This window comes from Manacus vitellinus, unplaced genomic scaffold (genome assembly GCF_001715985.3).
Source record: "Manacus vitellinus isolate BGI_N305 unplaced genomic scaffold, ASM171598v3 scaffold_0_pilon, whole genome shotgun sequence".
NCBI classification, from domain to species: Eukaryota; Metazoa; Chordata; class Aves; order Passeriformes; family Pipridae; genus Manacus; species Manacus vitellinus.
The window spans coordinates 11,725,535-11,744,735 of NW_021938789.1; the positions used below are offsets into that span (position 1 = coordinate 11,725,535).

The window sequence follows — 19,201 nt, forward strand, 5'->3', positions numbered from 1 at the left end:
TCAAAATCTTCTTCCTTGTAAACACTCTGCCTTGTAGTTATAAAGCCGTGATTAAACTCAAGTACAGTTTTACTTGAAAATTTGTAATAGTAGTACATCTTCAGCCTATAAAAGCTGAAGATTTACTGCAGCCTGATCCAGTTAAGTGCTATGTGTCAACAGAATCGACAAGTTCATGTATTACAGCTCCTGTAAGAGCCTGTTGAAGTTGCATGTCTGGCACCTTTAGAGATAAGCCTCTTAACAAGTAGATGCACACTACGTCCGAGTATTTATTCTATTTTAAATATCTTGCTCAGCAGCTCCAGATGTTACCAGGGATGTCTCTTCCACTGGGAAGAATACTGTCCTTCCTATATGTTTCTACTTCACCAGTTGCATCCAATAGAAACATCATCACCTAATAGATGAAATTAAGTCTCTGCATACTGCAGATTTTTGCTGCTCAGATTTGGACTCTGCTTGATAGGAACAACTTACTCATTATGATTTAAAGGGAAATTGCTGCAAACAATTCAGAAAGCTTCTCCACAGTGTCACAATGTAGAAACATGCTGGGGATTGCAGCAGACAATCTGTGTTAATGTGTAGCTGGTAATAGATGAGGAACAAGGTTGCAGGAGGAACATTTGATGCTGACAGAAACAGAATGATCATAGTCATCAAATAGAACTTTAAGTGAATAAAGGGAAAATGTCAGGTATGTATTATATGAAACAGTTCATCGTATCAAGAATCCCATAGTGACTACACAGCAGGCCCTTTTTAGCCTTTGCAACTGGGCTGAAGTTTTCCTCCTCCAGGTGAAAGCTGAAATTTACTTAGAACACAAAACCTTTATACTAAAGAAAAAAACAAGACTCATTTTATGAAAACTATGTCTCTGAAACAATCTCTAGATGCTTATTTTAACATTTAGTATTCTTTCATTCATGTAACTTGGATTTGAGGCTTTCCAGTGATGTCCCATTTGAAGAGGTATATTAACACTATATTCAGCATTTAAGTATCAAGTGCAAAATTTCAAGCATCTTCATCAAATAGGAACTAAAAATTTCTCCTCAATTTTATTTCCCTAGTATCTTAAGTCTTGCCTGATCTATTTCACCACAAAGCTCAAAGAATATAAGATTTATAGGTATTATTGTACTGAGTAAATGCTGACTTCAGAAAATGCCATGTTCAGCTAAGCACTTAATTTGTATAGTCAAATTGTATATTTTGGGATTTAACTGTGATTAATTTTCAAGAACTTCCATCCCAATTAGCAATTGCTGATTAAAGGCTGTTTGGATTTTTTAAACTAAAGTCACATTAGATATGTAATCAGCTGGCTGTGAGGCATGCTTTGAGGTCAGTAAGCTCCATCTCCGCACCGACTGTTCAGCTTCTATCTTGCAACTTTGTAGAGTCATCCTTCTTTTGACTCAAGATTTGGTCTATGATATATGAGTGAGCCACAACTGCAGGCAGCGAAGAGGCCTGATCAGCAGCACCAGCTCCGCAAGGGCTTTTTAAGAAGTGGCTGATCAGTGAAGATCAGGCAGAGGCCGCTTTCCTCACCACCTGTAGCCAAGGACGGCTATTTCCTACCTGCTTGTATGGAGGCAAGTTTCAGCGGAGAGGTGGTGTTGGTGGGCTAGTATTACAGAGGAAAAACTTTGCCATACTTACAATCTTACTAATCTAACAGTTTTCAAAATTTAAGTCTTCCATATAAAATAAATTGTATATCTGTATTCATAGATCCCACCACTCAATTTCCTCCTCCATCTCCCCAAATGTGCATATTCAACCAATCCTGGAACCAGAGAAGGTATATAAACCTAATTTAAACTAAAACCAAACTCCTACAACACAATAGACCCCATTTTTGAAGACAAGGATTAAAAAATCACATTTAAATTATTTTATGTTAATCTTGAACTACAAGAACCGTATTTCTCACAGATATCTATGCCATTAATCTCTAAGATCTAGAAATTGTGACCCAACAAAACCAATGCAAACTGATCCTTCACTTTGCTCAGGGATGTGAAAAAGCAGCAATACTACACATCAATAGCTTCAGCAAGCAGCAGTGTTAACAGAGAACTGCTAAAAAATGAAATTAAATAAAAACAAAAACTTAGCAAAAAGTAATTGTTTCTTCCAACACCTGAAATATTCCTTAACCTACACAAATTTAAAATAATTAGCATCAAAGGTGTTCTGATAACACATTATGTCTGAACAAACAGTGATACAGAGAACTCTTCATTCAGTAAAAGGCAAAATATCTGCATCTTCATGTCTTAATTATACATTCAAGCAATGACTGTTGCATGTGCTAATTGTCTTTGCAGATGTTCATCAAGCAAGTGAAAAGTCCTTTTCAAAAACATCTCTTTGCTCATGATAGTTTTTTCAAAAGTGTCTCTCTAATCCAAAAGTGAGTTTTATTTCCTACATGTATTTCCTACATTTCCACATGTATTAAATAACAAAAATACTTACGTATAATATAGTACGGCTACCACAACTCAAATTTTAAGCAACAAATGGAATAAGATTTTAAGTACTTGGCTACTTGGTTACCCAATTCAGACTTGTCACTGTTGGGTGTTCTAGTTAAGTGTATCTGAGCACAGCTACAGGTCTGACATTCTCTGTACTCAAAAACTGTGTTAAACAATTTGCAATGTATGGACCCATTCAGGTAATTACTGCAGCCTCTAATAGTCGGTTTGATAGTCTGAATTGATCTTGGATGCATTGTACAAAGCTCTGCAACAGGACAGTGTTGTTAGGATTTGGGTTCTATTTTTCCTTCTTGTGAGTAGTTACCATTTAAGAATTCTTTAAGGAACATTTTGACAAGCGTATGACTCAGTTTTGATTGCTATTCTATTTTCCTGATTTCAAGAGAGCAGCTTTTAGCTTGTATCTGGCCTTACAGCTACCATACGGATAGGCACTCAACAAAAGAAACTTAAAGATATTACCAAAGAAAATAATTTAAGCAAAACCCAAATATATATAAAATATCTACATTTTAAAGCTATTTGGCAGCGTATCTAATGCATCTTAGACAACTGAATGCTTTGTAATTGCTGTTTGTGGGTTGTTATTTGGTGTAGGGGTTTTCCTCTTGGTGGCAAAAATACATTTTTGGATCTAGAAGTCAAACCCAGCAACTTGATCCTATCCCATTCCAAGTGCAGCAGGTCATGAAAACGGAATTGCAGAAGTAAGTGTAAGGGCATGTGCTAAGAGCAGCAATCATCTCCGAGACGAATTTGTATGTTGCACAACTGGCAGCAATTTAATCATTGAGGGCTCTTCAGATATAGTCTGTAGCCCAAACTCAGATACTTTTAGATTATATTTAATCAGCTGTCTACACTAATACAAATAATTTAAGCCTACTTTATATTATCTTTAAAATTATAGTGCTAGAAAAATATAATCCATATATAATGTGGAAAAATGTCAAAAGAGCCAGATTCATTATTATCTGAACAAGGTATGACAGGGACTTAGAGTAAGATCAGTTATCCTTTAGAATCCCCTTGCCCATTGCCTATAGCATTTGCCACCTTTTGCACAGGTTTTGTTGGAATTGAACACTAGTTCAGTCTTTCTTAAAACTGATCCTGAAAATGCCTTTAAAATTAATTCTATGTGTAATACTTCTGCATAGCTTGATGGTTTGCCCTGTTTTGATGAGATGATGAAGAATAAGCTCTTCTCTAAGTACCTAATAACTATCACTAGCCTTGGTGCATATAGGGTCATTAATGTAAAAATATTTCTTAAATCATTGCACTAATAAACATGCTCAGTTCAGTCACCACTATATACATAGCTACATTTGCTTTTAATATAAGAAGTACTTTGGCTCAGATGATAATAAATTAAGACATTATTCTCTGATACAGGCAGACAAACACTGCACAATACACTTATCTGCTGTGTTTCTCATGAAGAATCTTAAATTGAAAGAACCTATGTAACAGAAAGATGGAGGGCAGGTTATAAGATTCTAAAAAAAAAAAAAGTGGAGTTATTCAGTATAGTATCTTATTAAGGAAACTGGAAACACAAAATCTTCAGGATTTTTCATATTTTCTTTCCGAACAGTGTAAAGCAAGCTTCTTTTCAGAGCTGTAATTAAACTTTGAATGAAAAAACACCTACATCATTCCAATGGAAAAAAAACCCCACCACACAAGAAACCCAGTTTTGCCTTCTGTGGAACGAGAAAATAACTACAATCATTAATCAGATACCTAAAGGAGAGCAGATAACACAAAGTGGGGTAGTTTGTATTATCTACAAAAAAAAAAAAGGGAGAGACTAGAAACAGCAGTAGTTAAAGCTGGTTGTCACCCCGATAACAGTGAGTGTATTTACCCATTTATAGTAGTGGCAGAACAGACTTTGAAAAGCAAGTGTCACCAGGTTTAAAAGAAGAAGAGTATAAGCACACCCTGGTTTATGGCTAAGAAACTTTTGATGGTTTTACCAAGGATAGGGATTGAGGAGAGGAAAAAAAGTGTCAGTAGGAAAAAGGAGTTGATTGCAAGGAGGCATACGTGAAAAAATCATTAGAGTTTGCAGCCAGATGGACAATTCTCAAGTTCAGAGCTAAACCAGGCATTTAAAAAGCAACAGATGAGCCAAGGATCTCCAGCAACTGTGATGGCCTCACGGTGTGCAATACAAGTGACATGTATAGGGGAGTAGAGAGGCAGCATGTCAGAGTGCTGTTAACTGTAATCTCAGGGAATGCATTAACAAACATATTTTTATTTAATACATGTGGTTTTAGAAAAATGGGTATCAGTACCAGAAACAGGTAAAACCCCAAGCATTACTCTGCAACTGCAACATCAAATTTGTCACAGCAGCAGGATGACACAAAATATGATCTTGTTTACATTGAGGTGTCAACAAGTATAGAAAACTATAAGTATAAAAAAAGCTCATAATTGACAAATAAGCTATTCTAGATTTCATTTTATATAAAGTATTTTTAGCTTGACTCTTATTTTTAATTACACTGTAATTAAATTTAAATTAGCTTAACTAGAACTTTTATTTTTCAAAATTTGCATTATTGTAACAAATTGCATTATTGTACATTATTGTAAAATATGAGCTATTTGTTCTGCAGGAATTTACACGCTTTTTAAACTGATAACCTGATTTACATAGTTCTGCTACTGAAACTTCCTTGTGTTTTTTTTAAACACAGACACTGTAGTATTAGAGATTATTCTGCAAGGGAGTGAAAATTGAACTCGGAACTCAAAATGCTCTCTCACAAGTCAGCTTGTACCGTGACACTGAACTCGAAGACTCTGATTTTGCATACTTATCATATTCTTACCAGGTTATCCCATGCCTACCTAACAAAACACCTGCACTATTATTCTCCCACACTATTGCAACAGCATGTGTTTTGACTGGTATTTACTGATGACCTTTGCAAATAAGTATCTGTTGTCTGTGACTGTTCATAACCTTCTCAAATACAAATGATTAAAAAAAATTTAAAAAACTCCATATGAGTCAGGTAATTATGAGGGCAAAACAGATTATTATTCAAAAACATTATTGAGTAAGCGAAAATTCTGTACAATTGCAATAAAGTAAGTCACAACTATCTAAAAATATAACTAACTTATGCAGCAAGTACAAGACAATGATTTGGAGAAAACAAGTTGCCTGTATACTAAAAAATCCCTTTAAAACACAGCTTCTTCATTTCAACCAAATTCTAGGCCTTATGAAAGTGATTGAGCTATTTGTATTGTCTGTTTGAGACACCAAGCATTTTCTTTAGTAACTGAAGCTCCTAATTTTCAGATACTGAACTAGTAAAATCAAGATGGCATTCAGTGCAATAATATTTTAAAAAACCCCAAAAAATAAGTCCAACTTTTGGCTGCTTGGGAAAGTACTATTTATTATACATTTAAATACAAATTTGAAATGTGTTGTGGACATATCTGCAGGGTTACAGGTAAAAAATAAAAATGTACAAAGTTGTGTTCTGCATCTCTAAAGACTGATGTTTCAAAAAAAATTTCACAAAATACCAAGAGTTCATCTCTGTAGGAACAGGAAGGATAATAACACATACAATCTTTTGCTCAGCAGATTATCTTTGTTCCCTCCCTGCATAAAGTACCTAGAGTTTGTAAACAGTCCTTAAAAGTGTTAATAGCTTTCAGGAATGTGTAATCACAGTTTATATGGACTTGTCCCATAATGAATTACAATGCTACACAGTAGTTTCGTGTTTCCATAACCCAGTTCTAATATTACCAGTACTGTCTGCAGTGAGCAAGGGTCCATCCTGTCCACTGCTTTTAAGTGGTCCATTCTGAATGGCTAAATTTAAGCCATAAGATTTTTGTTGGTTTTCCAGTTCAGCCACTATTGGTTTCCTTGGAATATCTTTTTTGTTGTTGGTAGCTATTGTTTTTTCAGTATTCCTACTACTTTTTGGAAGTGTACTGCAAGCATCACTGCTGTCTTGTTGGGACTGGTTATACTGGCGTTCTCTATATGCCAAATAGGCTCTTCGGCTCCTTGAGTGCCCTTCACTGTTGCTTTGTCGAGTTTTGGGTAAGCCATTTTGCACACTTCCTTCCACACTTGTGGGAACATCATATGCATATTCCCTCAATACTGCAAGCCTGCTGGCACGATGTCCCTTGCTTCTGTTCTTGTGATGCCGACTCGGGTGCCCGTTTGTCCGAAATTGTACCTCTAAGGGAGCTACGTGCATTTTGATATCATTATCTACTGAATGTTCAGTCAGACTGTTATCAAGCTGAGGACCTGTGTTCAACGGCAGAGAAGTAGGGTGGCACTGAGCTGCTGCAGCTTGTAAGTTAGTTAGTTTACAACCTTGAGACGAGTTTTTTAGGCTTGAGGCACTTTTATTTGTGCATGAGGATTCTGCGCTACTGTTGGTGCATTTTGGGGCCTCTCCGTTAGTTCCGCTGGAACTGGAGGGCTGCACATTTACTTGCACTGAATACGTACTCCTTCCCGGGCAGCAAGTTGTTATCCAAGCATGCCTGACATCTTCCCTGTTAATGCAATGGTGTACCATAAGAAAGGCACTGAGGCATAAACATGTTGCCCCAAAGAAACAGCTGAAGATCAGGTCCATGGGATAATACAGGGAAACGGACAGAGCTCCAAAGATCCACAGTGTGACATACAAAACCAAAGTAAGGCCGACTCCCAGAAGCTGTGCTTGAAAACTGTGCTCATTCTCCAAAGCAGATGTGGAAACCAGTGACACTGACAACGAATCCTGATGAGCCAGTTCCCCGTGTTCGTTGGTGGCCAGACGCTGCTGTTCCTCGATGGGTTCCTTAAGTTCATATTTGCGTTCAGGGTGACGTTTTAGTTGTATAAATATGCTGAGAAAATACATACAGTTTATGAAAATTATAAAGCTAGCTGGTCCATAAAATGCTCCTAAGCTAGGTTCCCAAGTCATCCAGCAACTGTAAAAGAAACAAAACAAAGAACTAAAATTAACATCTTCTCACAAATCACTTATCTTTTATCAGTTCATTGAAATGATCTTGGCTGTGCTACATTTTCTGGAGGAATCAGAATTAATTGCAACAAGTATTGGGAGAAAAGTAAACCTATGAAATCTTTTCAGAATTCTCAGTTATGTGGTACTTACTAAGGAGCATTAGGTCTGCTGCCATAATTTCGGATGTTTGCTGCAGCTGTTATTCCACAAACTATGATAGGGATCCCTCCACCGATAAGGTAGAACCTAAAAAGGAAATCCAGTATATCAATGTCTGCTTCATGGCAACGGATTTTATTCAGTCACTATGAAAGAAATAAGAGCTTTCCAGGATTTGAGAAATATGTAAGTTCTTTATGAAAATAAGGTGAATAAGCTTTGGGCTTTGGCAACATCAATTCTTCTCTAAGTCTTCCTCACAACAATTTTTCTCTTCCTGTTGTAAGCTGCATCTCTCTCACAGCGGCTCACTCCCACCTCCCACTTGCAGACACTGAACAGAAGTATACAGGATTAGAAGGAAGAAGCAAAAGCTGACAGTCAGAAGTTGTAAACTGCTAGAAGAGAATATGAAAACTTAAAAGGAAAATAGTAAGTGGTATGTCTCGTGTTCCAGAGATGAACTTGCCTAATATATACTGTAAGGAAAATCAGCCATAAGAACTCATGCTACTTGGAATTTTTTTGGGGTGGATGGCTTTGGTGGATGGCAGGTTGGGGTTTTTTTTAATTTTAATGGACTCTGTAATTTTATAGTATACATCTCCTGCTTCCCTGTGGGGGTATTAATGAAAACTATACACCTTCACAAGGACAAAGGGCATATGTTGTTGGAGTATCTTTTCATTCCAGTTTCTATGAATTCAGATTGAATTCATTAGTGGTAGGTCAGTTATTACTGACAATCATTCCAATTAACGGCACTCAGTCCTGCAGCTTACATCAAACCAGTCCAAATTCAGATCAGAACACACAAGTGAAAACTACTACTGTGACATATGGGTGAGCAGTTTGTTTTATCAACAAGAGACACCTATTCTGATGGTCCTGGACATTTCACTAGAAATTGCTCCTGTATCACTTGAGACACACAACAGTCTGAAATAAATTAAGACTTTCTTGTAAATTGAGATACACTGAATGTATTATTTAGTTGCTGAATCCTACAAAGATCAAATTCTGACATTGGTTTATTCTGTATCTCGATGCAGTAATCAGAAGCTGGCCAGATGGAGCAGATTTCTGTGGCAGTATGGGTACTACACAACAGGTAATTTTATTTTGAACATATGCCTAGAAGACAACTGAAAAAACCCCAACTTTCTGTGGCTCTTCCGTGCAAAAACATCACACATCTATCTAACTGAGGAAATTCCTGATCTGCAAGAAGTTGCACACTGAGGAAGTCTGAAAAATCTAAAGCATGTTTGTTCTGTTCTGATACTTGTCTCCAGAGTTGCCACCATTGTCACTCATGAGGTGTTCAGATCTGAAATTGCATGTTTGTGTTTATGTCTATGCAAAGCTGAGCCTGTGAGACAGGTAATTTTATTGCAACATTTTCCAAAGCAAGAACTTCTAAACAAATAATAAGGGATGAGGGGGAAAAAAAGTCATAACATGTTAAAAAGGCTATTCAGTATCCTGCTGAAGGCACAGCTGGTGGTGAGCATACAGTGAATACAAAAGATTTACTTCTTCTTAAAAGAAAAATAATAAAAGTTAAGGAAGGCAAATATAGTAATGAAGTGGTATAAATAGTTACCTTCTAACTTCCCAATTAAATACTTCTATATGCTGTATATAGTACTGCAAATTTTACTTGAAGATAATCAGAAAAGCATTTCTGTTTTTCTTCAGTCTCTGTACTTCAAAAATCAAGCTCTTTAAATATTTGCCTATAACCAATCAAAGGTAATCAACTTCTGCCACCTTGTGGAGAATTTCAGCGTAGCAGTTTTTAATTAATATCCCCGGGCCCAGGAGGCAACATGAACAAAGTATGACAGTATTTTCTACGAAGAACATGTCACACAAGGTAAAATTCATAGTTTGTCCCATCTCCGGGATTTCAGAAATAAAAATTCTACGAGGAATGCTTCACAAAGAACACTATTTTCATTTGATAATAAGTGACACCCCTATTTTTCAAATTATTTGGAAACAATCTTTGGAAAACATATTAAACTTTATTTACTGAAATTGCAGCGTTTTTAGCTGTGTGATAATACAGTTCTGCACATTCTTTCTTCTATGATAATTTAATGGGTTGTGTTGCTATCTAAAGTCTCTATCAGACCCTCAGTGTGATGCTGAAACACTACCAATTTCTTAACTGACATATCATCAGCACAGTTTTGCATCTGTAATACACAAAGACCAACAATCCTTCAGCTCACCCTCCTTAATATAATGCTGAGGAATAGAAAAATCTGGAAGGAACTTTACTGACCTGGAAAGAACAAAACAGTAGTGACCTGTTACATTTTCTGCTCAGAATATAAATATATCAACCTGGGAAATAATGACTCACAAAAACAAACAACAGGCTCACCTCAGCATTGGTCTGGGTGGAGGAGGTGGCTCATCAGGATCTTCACACCTTTTTGCCTTTTTGGTTACCTGCTTGTAAATATTACGAGATGTCACTCCCAACCACAGTACTGTTGCAAGAGTGGAATAATGGAGAATTATCCCAACCTTAAAACAAAACCAAGCAACAAAAGAAGAATTAACTCCCAAACACTTCCTTTCTACTGAGTTAATATATTAACCATTAAACACACAACTTGCCATAATGGAAAAAAACCACATCTCTTATTTTATGACTGTTCTAAGTGTCAAATCATTGTAGTTTTCAAAAAAAAGTAAAATATGATATGCAAACCCATTTTTGCATCAGCTCAATCTGGAATGGCTACATAGCTACTGTTGCCTCTAATGGAAGGATAACTTACTAACGGGGGAAGAACTTTACTAACAAAAATTTTTCAGATTACATATCAATCACACACTTTAGGAAACTGCATTTTACAAAAGACAACTTTAAACTGTCTTGTGTTACAGGTATTATTCAAATTGAAACAAGTAAGGGAACAGCAAATTAATAATACTGTGATAAGTATGCAGCAGGTGGCAAAATACAGACAGGGATTTTAATATTATGCAAAAATAGAGAAAGTGTATTAGATATTTAACCAGCCCAAACATTAATAAAAAGTCTGCTTCACAGCAGAATCTGTTTGTTCTTGCTTATATGGCAACACTGTCATGACAGCACAAAAACAGAATGGAAGAGGTAACACTTTAGTTCCTGATGACTGCAATTTTCAATCACCAGTAAAAGTACAACTTTCAAACAGCCCATCTGTAACACAGGATTTCTCCTGAAGGATTACTGTCTCCAATGTAAGGAAAAAAAGTATGTGTGTACGTGTGTGTGCATACACATGTACGTGTACATAGGAGAAAGATCAGGGATATTTTTCATTGCAACGTTTTGACCTGTCAACCCTAGTGTAAATTCAAACAAAAAGCACTATGGAATATTACAGTGAGCAATTAGAAACTTTTTTTGAATCACTGGATGCAAAGAGAAAACATGAAAAAAAATCCACTGACATTTTTCCAAAGCAGCAACTGCTATTATACTAAAATACTGCAACTGAATTGGAGACAGCCAAGTCTCAGAAGAGCAAATCATTAAAAAAGAGAAGTCTCAATAAAGCTAGTGATGTTTGTTTAGAGAAAGCACGCAGGCTTGAAACACTTCTCTCTCCCTCCCCTTCAGTTATACTGAGCAAGTGGAAATAAGTAGTTTAATACCAGATTTCACATGATCTGTAAAGGTCACATACAGGCCTATAAAGTAGTTTTACAATAGGTAAGTCTCAAAAATAAAAATAACAGACAAAGCTTATTTTTTGTGACAGCATTTTGGGAAAAAAATTTCTGCTGCACTTCTGAAATACTTTTCTGGTTTTCCAGTACTGAACTAGTTTTATCTTCACGACTTCTTGAAAATAAAAGAGAATCTCTAACTCTGTTATGAAGACAGAAAGAGTTGAGGTTGTTCAGCCTGGAGAAGAGAAGGCTCTAGGAAAACCTTATAGCACCTTCCAGTGCCTAAACTGGGCTACAAGAGAGATGGAGAGGGACTTTTTACAAGGGCATGTAGTGACAGGACAGTGGGTAATGGCTTTAAACTGAAAGATTAGATTAGACAGAAGTAATGTGGGTGGTAAAATACAAGCACAGGTTGCCCAAAGAAGTGGCAGATAAGGTCAGGTTGGATTGGGTCTCTGAGCAACCTGATCAAGTTGAAGTTGTCCCTCCTTATTGCAGAGGCATTAGGCTAGATAACTTTAAGGTCCCTTCCAACCCAAAGCATTCTATGATTCTAAAACCAAAACAAAACATTAGTTTTTTGTCTAAATTTTACATTCTGGTGAATGCCTATATAGCACTAAAGTTCTGTAGAAGGCAAGGGGTGAAAATACATATATAGAAGTATGAAACTGATTTTTTCGAGTGTTTGTGTGTTTACTTACTGCTTGGCAAATGCTGGCATTCCTGGTCTGAGTTATGCCTCCAATAAACATCACACATGTCAGGAAAATATGAAAGCTTAGGTTAACTAGCATATGCCAGCTTTTTACACTGATCCTGATCACACTGTTAAGAGAAAAAAATTAGACAATATAAAACATAGCTGACATTCCTGGTTTTCAGAAACTAGCAAGATACACATGATAAATGACATATAATTACTGTTAATGATTGTTTGACTACCATATACTTTGTAAACAAATATGATCTCTGGCCTTTATCACAGGAAATTAAAACATCCTCCTATTAACCAGCTTTATACATCTATTTGGGGCTTGATTTAAAAATTTTAGGCTTTCAAGCTTTCACATCAACAGAAATGTAAAAGGCTGAACAGTTTGTTAAATTCTACCATCATTCTTGAGTGGTCTCTACTTTCATCATGAAGCAAAAGTCAAAAATCAAAGGAAAGACATGGTTATGAGAGCTAAATTATCATACTCAAGAAAGATGAAATAGCTATTTGCTTAACTGTTAGTCTTCATCAACAATTTTTAGAGGGAAAACACCACCAAACGCATATTACTATATCATGCCCCAATCAAAAAGAAAACTTAGTCAGTCCCAAGCATGTTAAAACTAATTGTTTTAGTCTAGTAATTTTGATTCATACCTGTGATGGTATATGTAACTGACCATGATCATCAACAGACACATTAGCAAAACCACAGCAGTGGCATAAGTTACTGGATGCAAAAGATCAGCTGGTTGTGTATATAATTCAGCTTCTGTCAAGTCCTGACAACAAAACCAAAAATAACATTAGTCCACTGTATCTTACTATTTTTTGAGGGTGAAGAAATGACAAAGCAAACACAAATTAAGAAGTAACAGGAACCTTCCAGATGAAATGTCTTCTTTCCCTCCCCACTCCCCCCAAATTGACTCTCTAATTATTTATTTGATGTTCCTGGGTTTCTTCTGCAATTACCTGCTATTCTGGCTGGATTCTAATCTTACAGAAGTAAACTTCATATATGCTTGAAGTTACATAGACGTAAGCAGCTTTTAGACACATACCATTTTCTTCATCTTAAAATACTTGTGTGTACAGCATGTAGAACAACTGTGTGTTTAAGTTATGGTTATCTTCTTCAACAACCGGAAGAACACTACAGAAAGTGACCTCAGCAATTCTGTGAATGATGCTATAGACTGAGGGGACTGATCAACAGAGTGGAGGATACTCAGAGGGATGTTGGTGAGCCAGAGGAATGGGTTGATAAAACATCATGACATTTAGCAAAGGAAAACATTAAAAGACCTGCATCTGGGATGAAATAACCCCATGCACACAAAAATATCGGCTAGGCACTGTACTGATTAGAAAACAACCAAAGAACCACCCGAGGTACTGGTAGACAAAAGCTGACCCCAAGTCAGGCTATAGGTGACACTGCTAAGGCCACACTTGTGTGAGCACAAAGACAGCACATGGGTGAGCTGATAATTCCCTTCTGTTCAGCACTGTGCAGCACTCTCCTCAATTTGAGGCTCCCCAGCACAAAAAAGGCACTGACATACTGGATGGAGCAAGTCTAACAGATCACCAGGATGATCAGCAGGCAGAAGCACACAATATCTGAGGCTGAAGATGTCTTCAGTCTTTAAGAAGGAATGGAAGAGGGTAGAAATCTCATTATTATATTGAACTACCTACTGGGGTGATATAACAAAAATGGAGTCAAACTCTTCCTGGAGCTGAACCATGAAATGATGAAAGGCAACAGACATTATTACCAGCAACATGGAAAATTATGATTGGATACAGGAAAAAAAATTCTGAAGCAGTCACATACTGCCCAGAAAGACTGTGCTCTTGGAGATACTGAAAGCTTGAATGAATATGACCTAAAGCAGTTTGATTTGACTTTGAAGGTATTCAAACTCTGAGCTGGACCAAATGGCACCAGATGTTCCTACCAGATTGTTATTCTATGATTACTGTTTGACCAGAATAGATAGTTGATTACTCAAAGAATTCAACGGCTCCATAGCATCAACTAAGTTTTCTGAATTCACTCTGAAGTGACATTTTCATTTTCTGAAGGAACAGTTCTGTTTGGAAGCAGTTACTATTTACAAAACTTCCAGGGGTGGACATACACAGGCACAACAGGATGACTCAAGAAAACCCCTTCAGTCCCTTCCAGCAGAAAATAAAGTAATTCTTCTTAGCTATGATTAGTGGAAAAATCTATTTAAAATAATTTTGCAGAATGGGTGGATACATAAAATTCTCTCACCTATAATTCTGAGTTAGTCACTCAAAGTTCTAAAGCTGGCAAAGTTCAAAAGTGTGCTAGGGAAAAGGAGAACAGACTTGGCATTCAGAAAGAACAGAAAAACATTACGAGAAAGTTTCAGTTTGTTTTGAGAAAAATCAGTGATATACAATCTGGTTTTAAGCTTAAGACAGGTAATCTGATTTCATAGACAGGAAAAGAGTTTTTGAATTGAGGCTTACAATTAAATTAGAGTCAGCGGTCTCTTCACCATTCCTTGAATTGTTTTTTGATCAGAATATAAATGCGTTATTCCTAACTAACTCAACAACCTCATTTCAAACTAATTTCATCGGATTGTCAGTTTGATTCTTATGTGTTTCGTTTTCTTTGGCACTTGGAAAAAGATCATAAGATATTATGCCTCAGGCAGCCAGTGTCATCTGATTTCAACACTACCCATGGCCTGGATGATATCCAGCTGGAGATCCCTGGGAACTCACTGCTCTTACAAGCACGAGCTAATATTTTGTCACACCTGGACCGTGATTATCGGGGAACTGAAAGTGCAGGACAATTCTGGTTACTGCTTCCAGACTGGCACCAGGTAGCATGATGTCATGCACATACTGGTGCAAATTTCAAGAACAAGAGCTAAAAATCACAAGATCTACAATAATCTAAAACATCTGAGAAAAACTCAATATGCTTTGCCGAGCTAGCAAAGGCCTTGACCCAGTATACACTAACTCAGTGGAATTTTTATCAATTACTGACATTCTTTATCAGACCTGCTAAATGGAGTGAGGGGAGCTAACAATGCTACTTCTGAGCTAAACTGATTCTAAATTCAGTAAAAAAGAATGACAGTAAAATAAAAGTAGAGATGACATTAAGAACATTAGGGAGTTCATATTCAACTAGCAGAACTCTTGTTTCTTCTCAACCACCACTGCTGCTTTTTTAACTTTGCTGGAAGCCTATAATAATGAGTTTCCAGGTGAATCTCCTGCTTACCACTTCTATTATTAAACAGTAGTAAAGATAATTTCCAAATAAATACAAAGTTCTACAACTGTATCTGTCTAAATCACTAGATCAGACAACTAGACACTCAGTAATGTTTCCTTATCAGAGGACTTTACATGATGTTCTGAAATGTATGAAAACAGGTCAATATGTTACAATGTGCTTTCTTCTGCACACATACATACTAAAGTAAAGTAGCCTAAAAGAGAGTAAAATAACTCTGGTTAAGTTATTCACCATCCAGCCAGGATGATGGACTACCGTGTTCAGGTTCCTTCTACCACTGCTGTCCATGTATTTGACGTTAATGAGAACTGCTGAATTAAAAAGCAAACTTCTAAAACTGAACTCAAAAGAACTTCCTCTGAGCCTGGGATCAGAACCCAGACTTTCACAACACGATGAGAGTTTACAAATGAAAAAGGTTATTATGGCTTTTTGGTTAATATACAGATAGGCAGTATGCAAACCTTCTTCAGCAGCCACTTAAGACATCCAGAGCTTCTGCAGCCTGTTAACTGTGTCCAAGGAACATATATCAGCTAAGTATTATTACTCTGTGCCCCTCCACCTACCCCCATCCCTCCATTCTCTACATTTTGGTAAACAGTAAATATTAAAGGAATACCACTTTCAACCAAGTATACAATGGGAGCTACCAGCAGAAAGAGAAGAAAACTGCCCCTTTCTCTAACTTTTGATTTCTGATTGTCAACAGTTCTCACTATAATTCACAAAAAGATATTCATACAATCTTACCATGTATTAATTTAGAAATAGTCTTTACAGAAGCAGATTGAACATCCTTTTCATTTTTGTTTCTTCGGGTAACAGAAATGTGACCAGTTCAAAGCATAACCTCCCTTTACATGCATTCTACACATAAAAGTGAAGTTTAATTCCATTTTAAAGAATGCTGTTACATTTTAGGAAAGGATTATATATTTTAAAAATACAAAAAATAAATGAACTCTAGGATTGTAACAGTTTAAAGTAATTTACAACAGTACTCTCAGAGGTAAAATGAAGAGTTGCTCTCTTCGAGCATTTTTTAAAACCTTGGCATTTAAATCAATTTTATTTATGTTTAGCTTTTTGGTATTCTACTATTTAATTCTCTTTTAAGGTAGATTTTTGAAACTTTGAGTTGCTAAAGAAAAACAGCAACTTCTCATCCACTGATCATCATAGAGTAATCCTCTTTCTTCCACACAATTACATAAAAATATATATGTAATTCCACACAGAGCACATTAACTACAACAAAACCCATCAGAAATTTAAAGTTAACAATTTCCTAAACCTCTTACTATTTCATTCAGCTTCCTATCAGCCTACCATTTTTATTTATCATGTTTTATCATTTAGTATCTGTGGTGATTACTGCTGAGCAGAGTAGCAGTCATCATCTGTAAAAAGGGAAACTGCTTAGGCCAGATTCCGAAATTAAGAGCTCAGACAAAGAAGTCAGTCTTCACAACTGAAGAGCAATAAAGAAGGTGTCTTGCTCCTTTTTCTTTTTCTATGACCATATTTTAGAATTGGTTAAACATTTTACTGATATCAATATGCTAAGACTAGAGTTTAGATACTTTTAAGCAATATTTCAAAGATATTTTTGATAGTTACTAAGTGTTTTGATTTTTTTTCTATTTCAATTGATGTCTTCTGGTAATAGACCTACATACTAGCAAATGAACAGTTAATTTGCAATGAAATAGCTGTCTTTGGTTATGGATCACAGGAAAAAAAAAATACATGGGAAAACACTCCTGTCCTGCCAACACATAAAGTCAACAAATTTAATCTAACAGAGAGAATACAGTTTAAAATAAAGGTAACAGTAGAAGAAAACCTGTCATTACTAGACTAAAGTTCATAAAAGCCTATTTGATTAAGGAGCTCATTAAAATGTCTTCCTATAATGTATTACTTCACATATGAAAATAGTTTTGTGTCTAGCATATTCAGTAATTAATTCCACTTGGACAGATTTCCATTTAAGCCTCACCTTACCTCAACATTTACATCAACGCGAGCAAAAACTAAAGATTTATTTATTACGTCTAGTTTTATGTGAAATTAAATGTAGGGAATGCTTGTTCTCTTTAACACAAGAAAAACTCAAACAGAATTGCATCTTGAAGCATTTTTAAGTTCCAGAAAGAAATGCAATCCTAAGTGTCATACCATTAAGACGGCATAGTTGCTGAGGGAGTAGCACTGGATGGTAGTAATGTTTTCGTCAGACAGAAGGATGTGACAACCATCAGATTTCCATCCCCCTTGTCCGTTCAGTAGATCGAAGTCCCACTGAGCTGCAACAGCATCTGCTCCATGTGCAATGCGCCGCAGTGTCACATTTATAGGGACATGGTGACTGGCCAGGTTTAAACCATCTGTTGCAAAGGAAACGTACGTGCACATAAATTTCTCAACATGTAAGGCGTTAGATGCTAAAACCTTTTATTAGATACACACTAGTCAAAACAAGGGAGTCAAAATGTTTCTTAAAGATCATAAAAAAGTAATAATAAAAACAAACCTATCTTGGTGAGAATAACTGGAGTTACAACTGTGCGACGTTTCCCATCATCAGCCAGATTTGTTGAATTTCCTGTTGCTGGAAAAAGCTTTCCATTGCGAAATGCAATAAGCTGAAGCTTGTAGACAGATTCATCTGCTGGTCTGATTTCTCTTTTTTGTTTTTGGGTGAAAAGGGAAGCTGGCAACTGGATAGAAGCCTCTACAATTGTGTTCTAGAAATAAACAGATTTTCAAAGTTCTAAAGAGAAAGTGAAACTCTTCATAAAGACTAAATCAGCAACTCCTCTAACTGAACTGTGTCAGAGATGAACGCATTTAGCAGACTGTGTATTGTGACAAACCTATTACACTGTGTTTCCAAATAATCTAGGATAAAATAGCTTAATCAAGTTATTAAAGTCTTAAAAAATTTTAAAAAGAAAAAAAAAGTTAAGATTCTGCAATTGCCTTACTTTTTAGAGAGAGTAAAGTTGAAGTCGGTTTCAGTAAAGTATTACAAGATTTGACTATCGGCAACTAGAAGCAGCAACCAAGGCAAACATACAGACAGAAATGCTGTAATTGGGCACTAGTACTATTCAAAACAGGATATACAGGAATGCTGTATACAAACAGCATTTAACTTGTATATAAATTATACTTGGGTAGAGAAGAATGCACATAATTTCATACAATTACATAAGTATAATTTCTAATATACACCCTGCAGTGACATTAAAGCAAATAAGGTGATTAAAAGTAAACTGCTAAGGTGGTGAACGTAACTGAAAAATACTTTTAAGGAATATGAGGAAGTTTTTCCATTTTATACACACCCACATATAGAGATATATATACGTGTGTGTGTGTGTATACACTATATGCACAGACAAACACAAAATTAACCTTTCAGGTCTGTTTTCTGTTTCATGCTTATTACAGTATCACTCTCAGCAGAGTATTTCAGATATGTAAGGAGACTGGTAATATCTGTTTAATATGTAATGAAGGTGAAAATACAGGAAAATAAAGACATATTATTATGAACTAGGGAGTGTTTCAGTTTCCATCCTTATGAAAAGGTCTGAAAGGATCCTTCAACTTAAGAACTTTGAATACCTTTCAATAGAAACCCACACCTATTTATTAAAAACTGTGTCCATTAAAAAGCCTACTTTATAATCAAACTCTAATATCCCTTGTCCCTTTAATTCCTGTCACAGTCATTCTGGATTACATAAAAATGCTAATTTAACATAAA

General features: G+C 36.0%; 1 protein-coding gene across 1 annotated transcript in view; it reads right to left on the minus strand.

Annotated features, from left to right (window-relative positions):
• Positions 1–5,564: 5,564 nt before the first annotated feature.
• ADGRA3 (adhesion G protein-coupled receptor A3) overlaps positions 5,565–19,201 on the minus strand; it is a 43,866-nt gene continuing 30,229 nt past the window's right edge. The window contains exons 13-19 of the mRNA XM_018067878.1: positions 17,960–18,173; positions 17,605–17,813; positions 12,774–12,898; positions 12,103–12,226; positions 10,107–10,252; positions 7,703–7,798; positions 5,565–7,514 (exon numbers count right to left, since the gene is read on the minus strand). Of these exons, the coding sequence (XP_017923367.1) occupies positions 6,272–7,514; positions 7,703–7,798; positions 10,107–10,252; positions 12,103–12,226; positions 12,774–12,898; positions 17,605–17,813; positions 17,960–18,173 (2,157 nt within the window). The 3' untranslated portion in view covers positions 5,565–6,271. The remainder of the gene's footprint in view (positions 7,515–7,702; positions 7,799–10,106; positions 10,253–12,102; positions 12,227–12,773; positions 12,899–17,604; positions 17,814–17,959; positions 18,174–19,201) is intronic.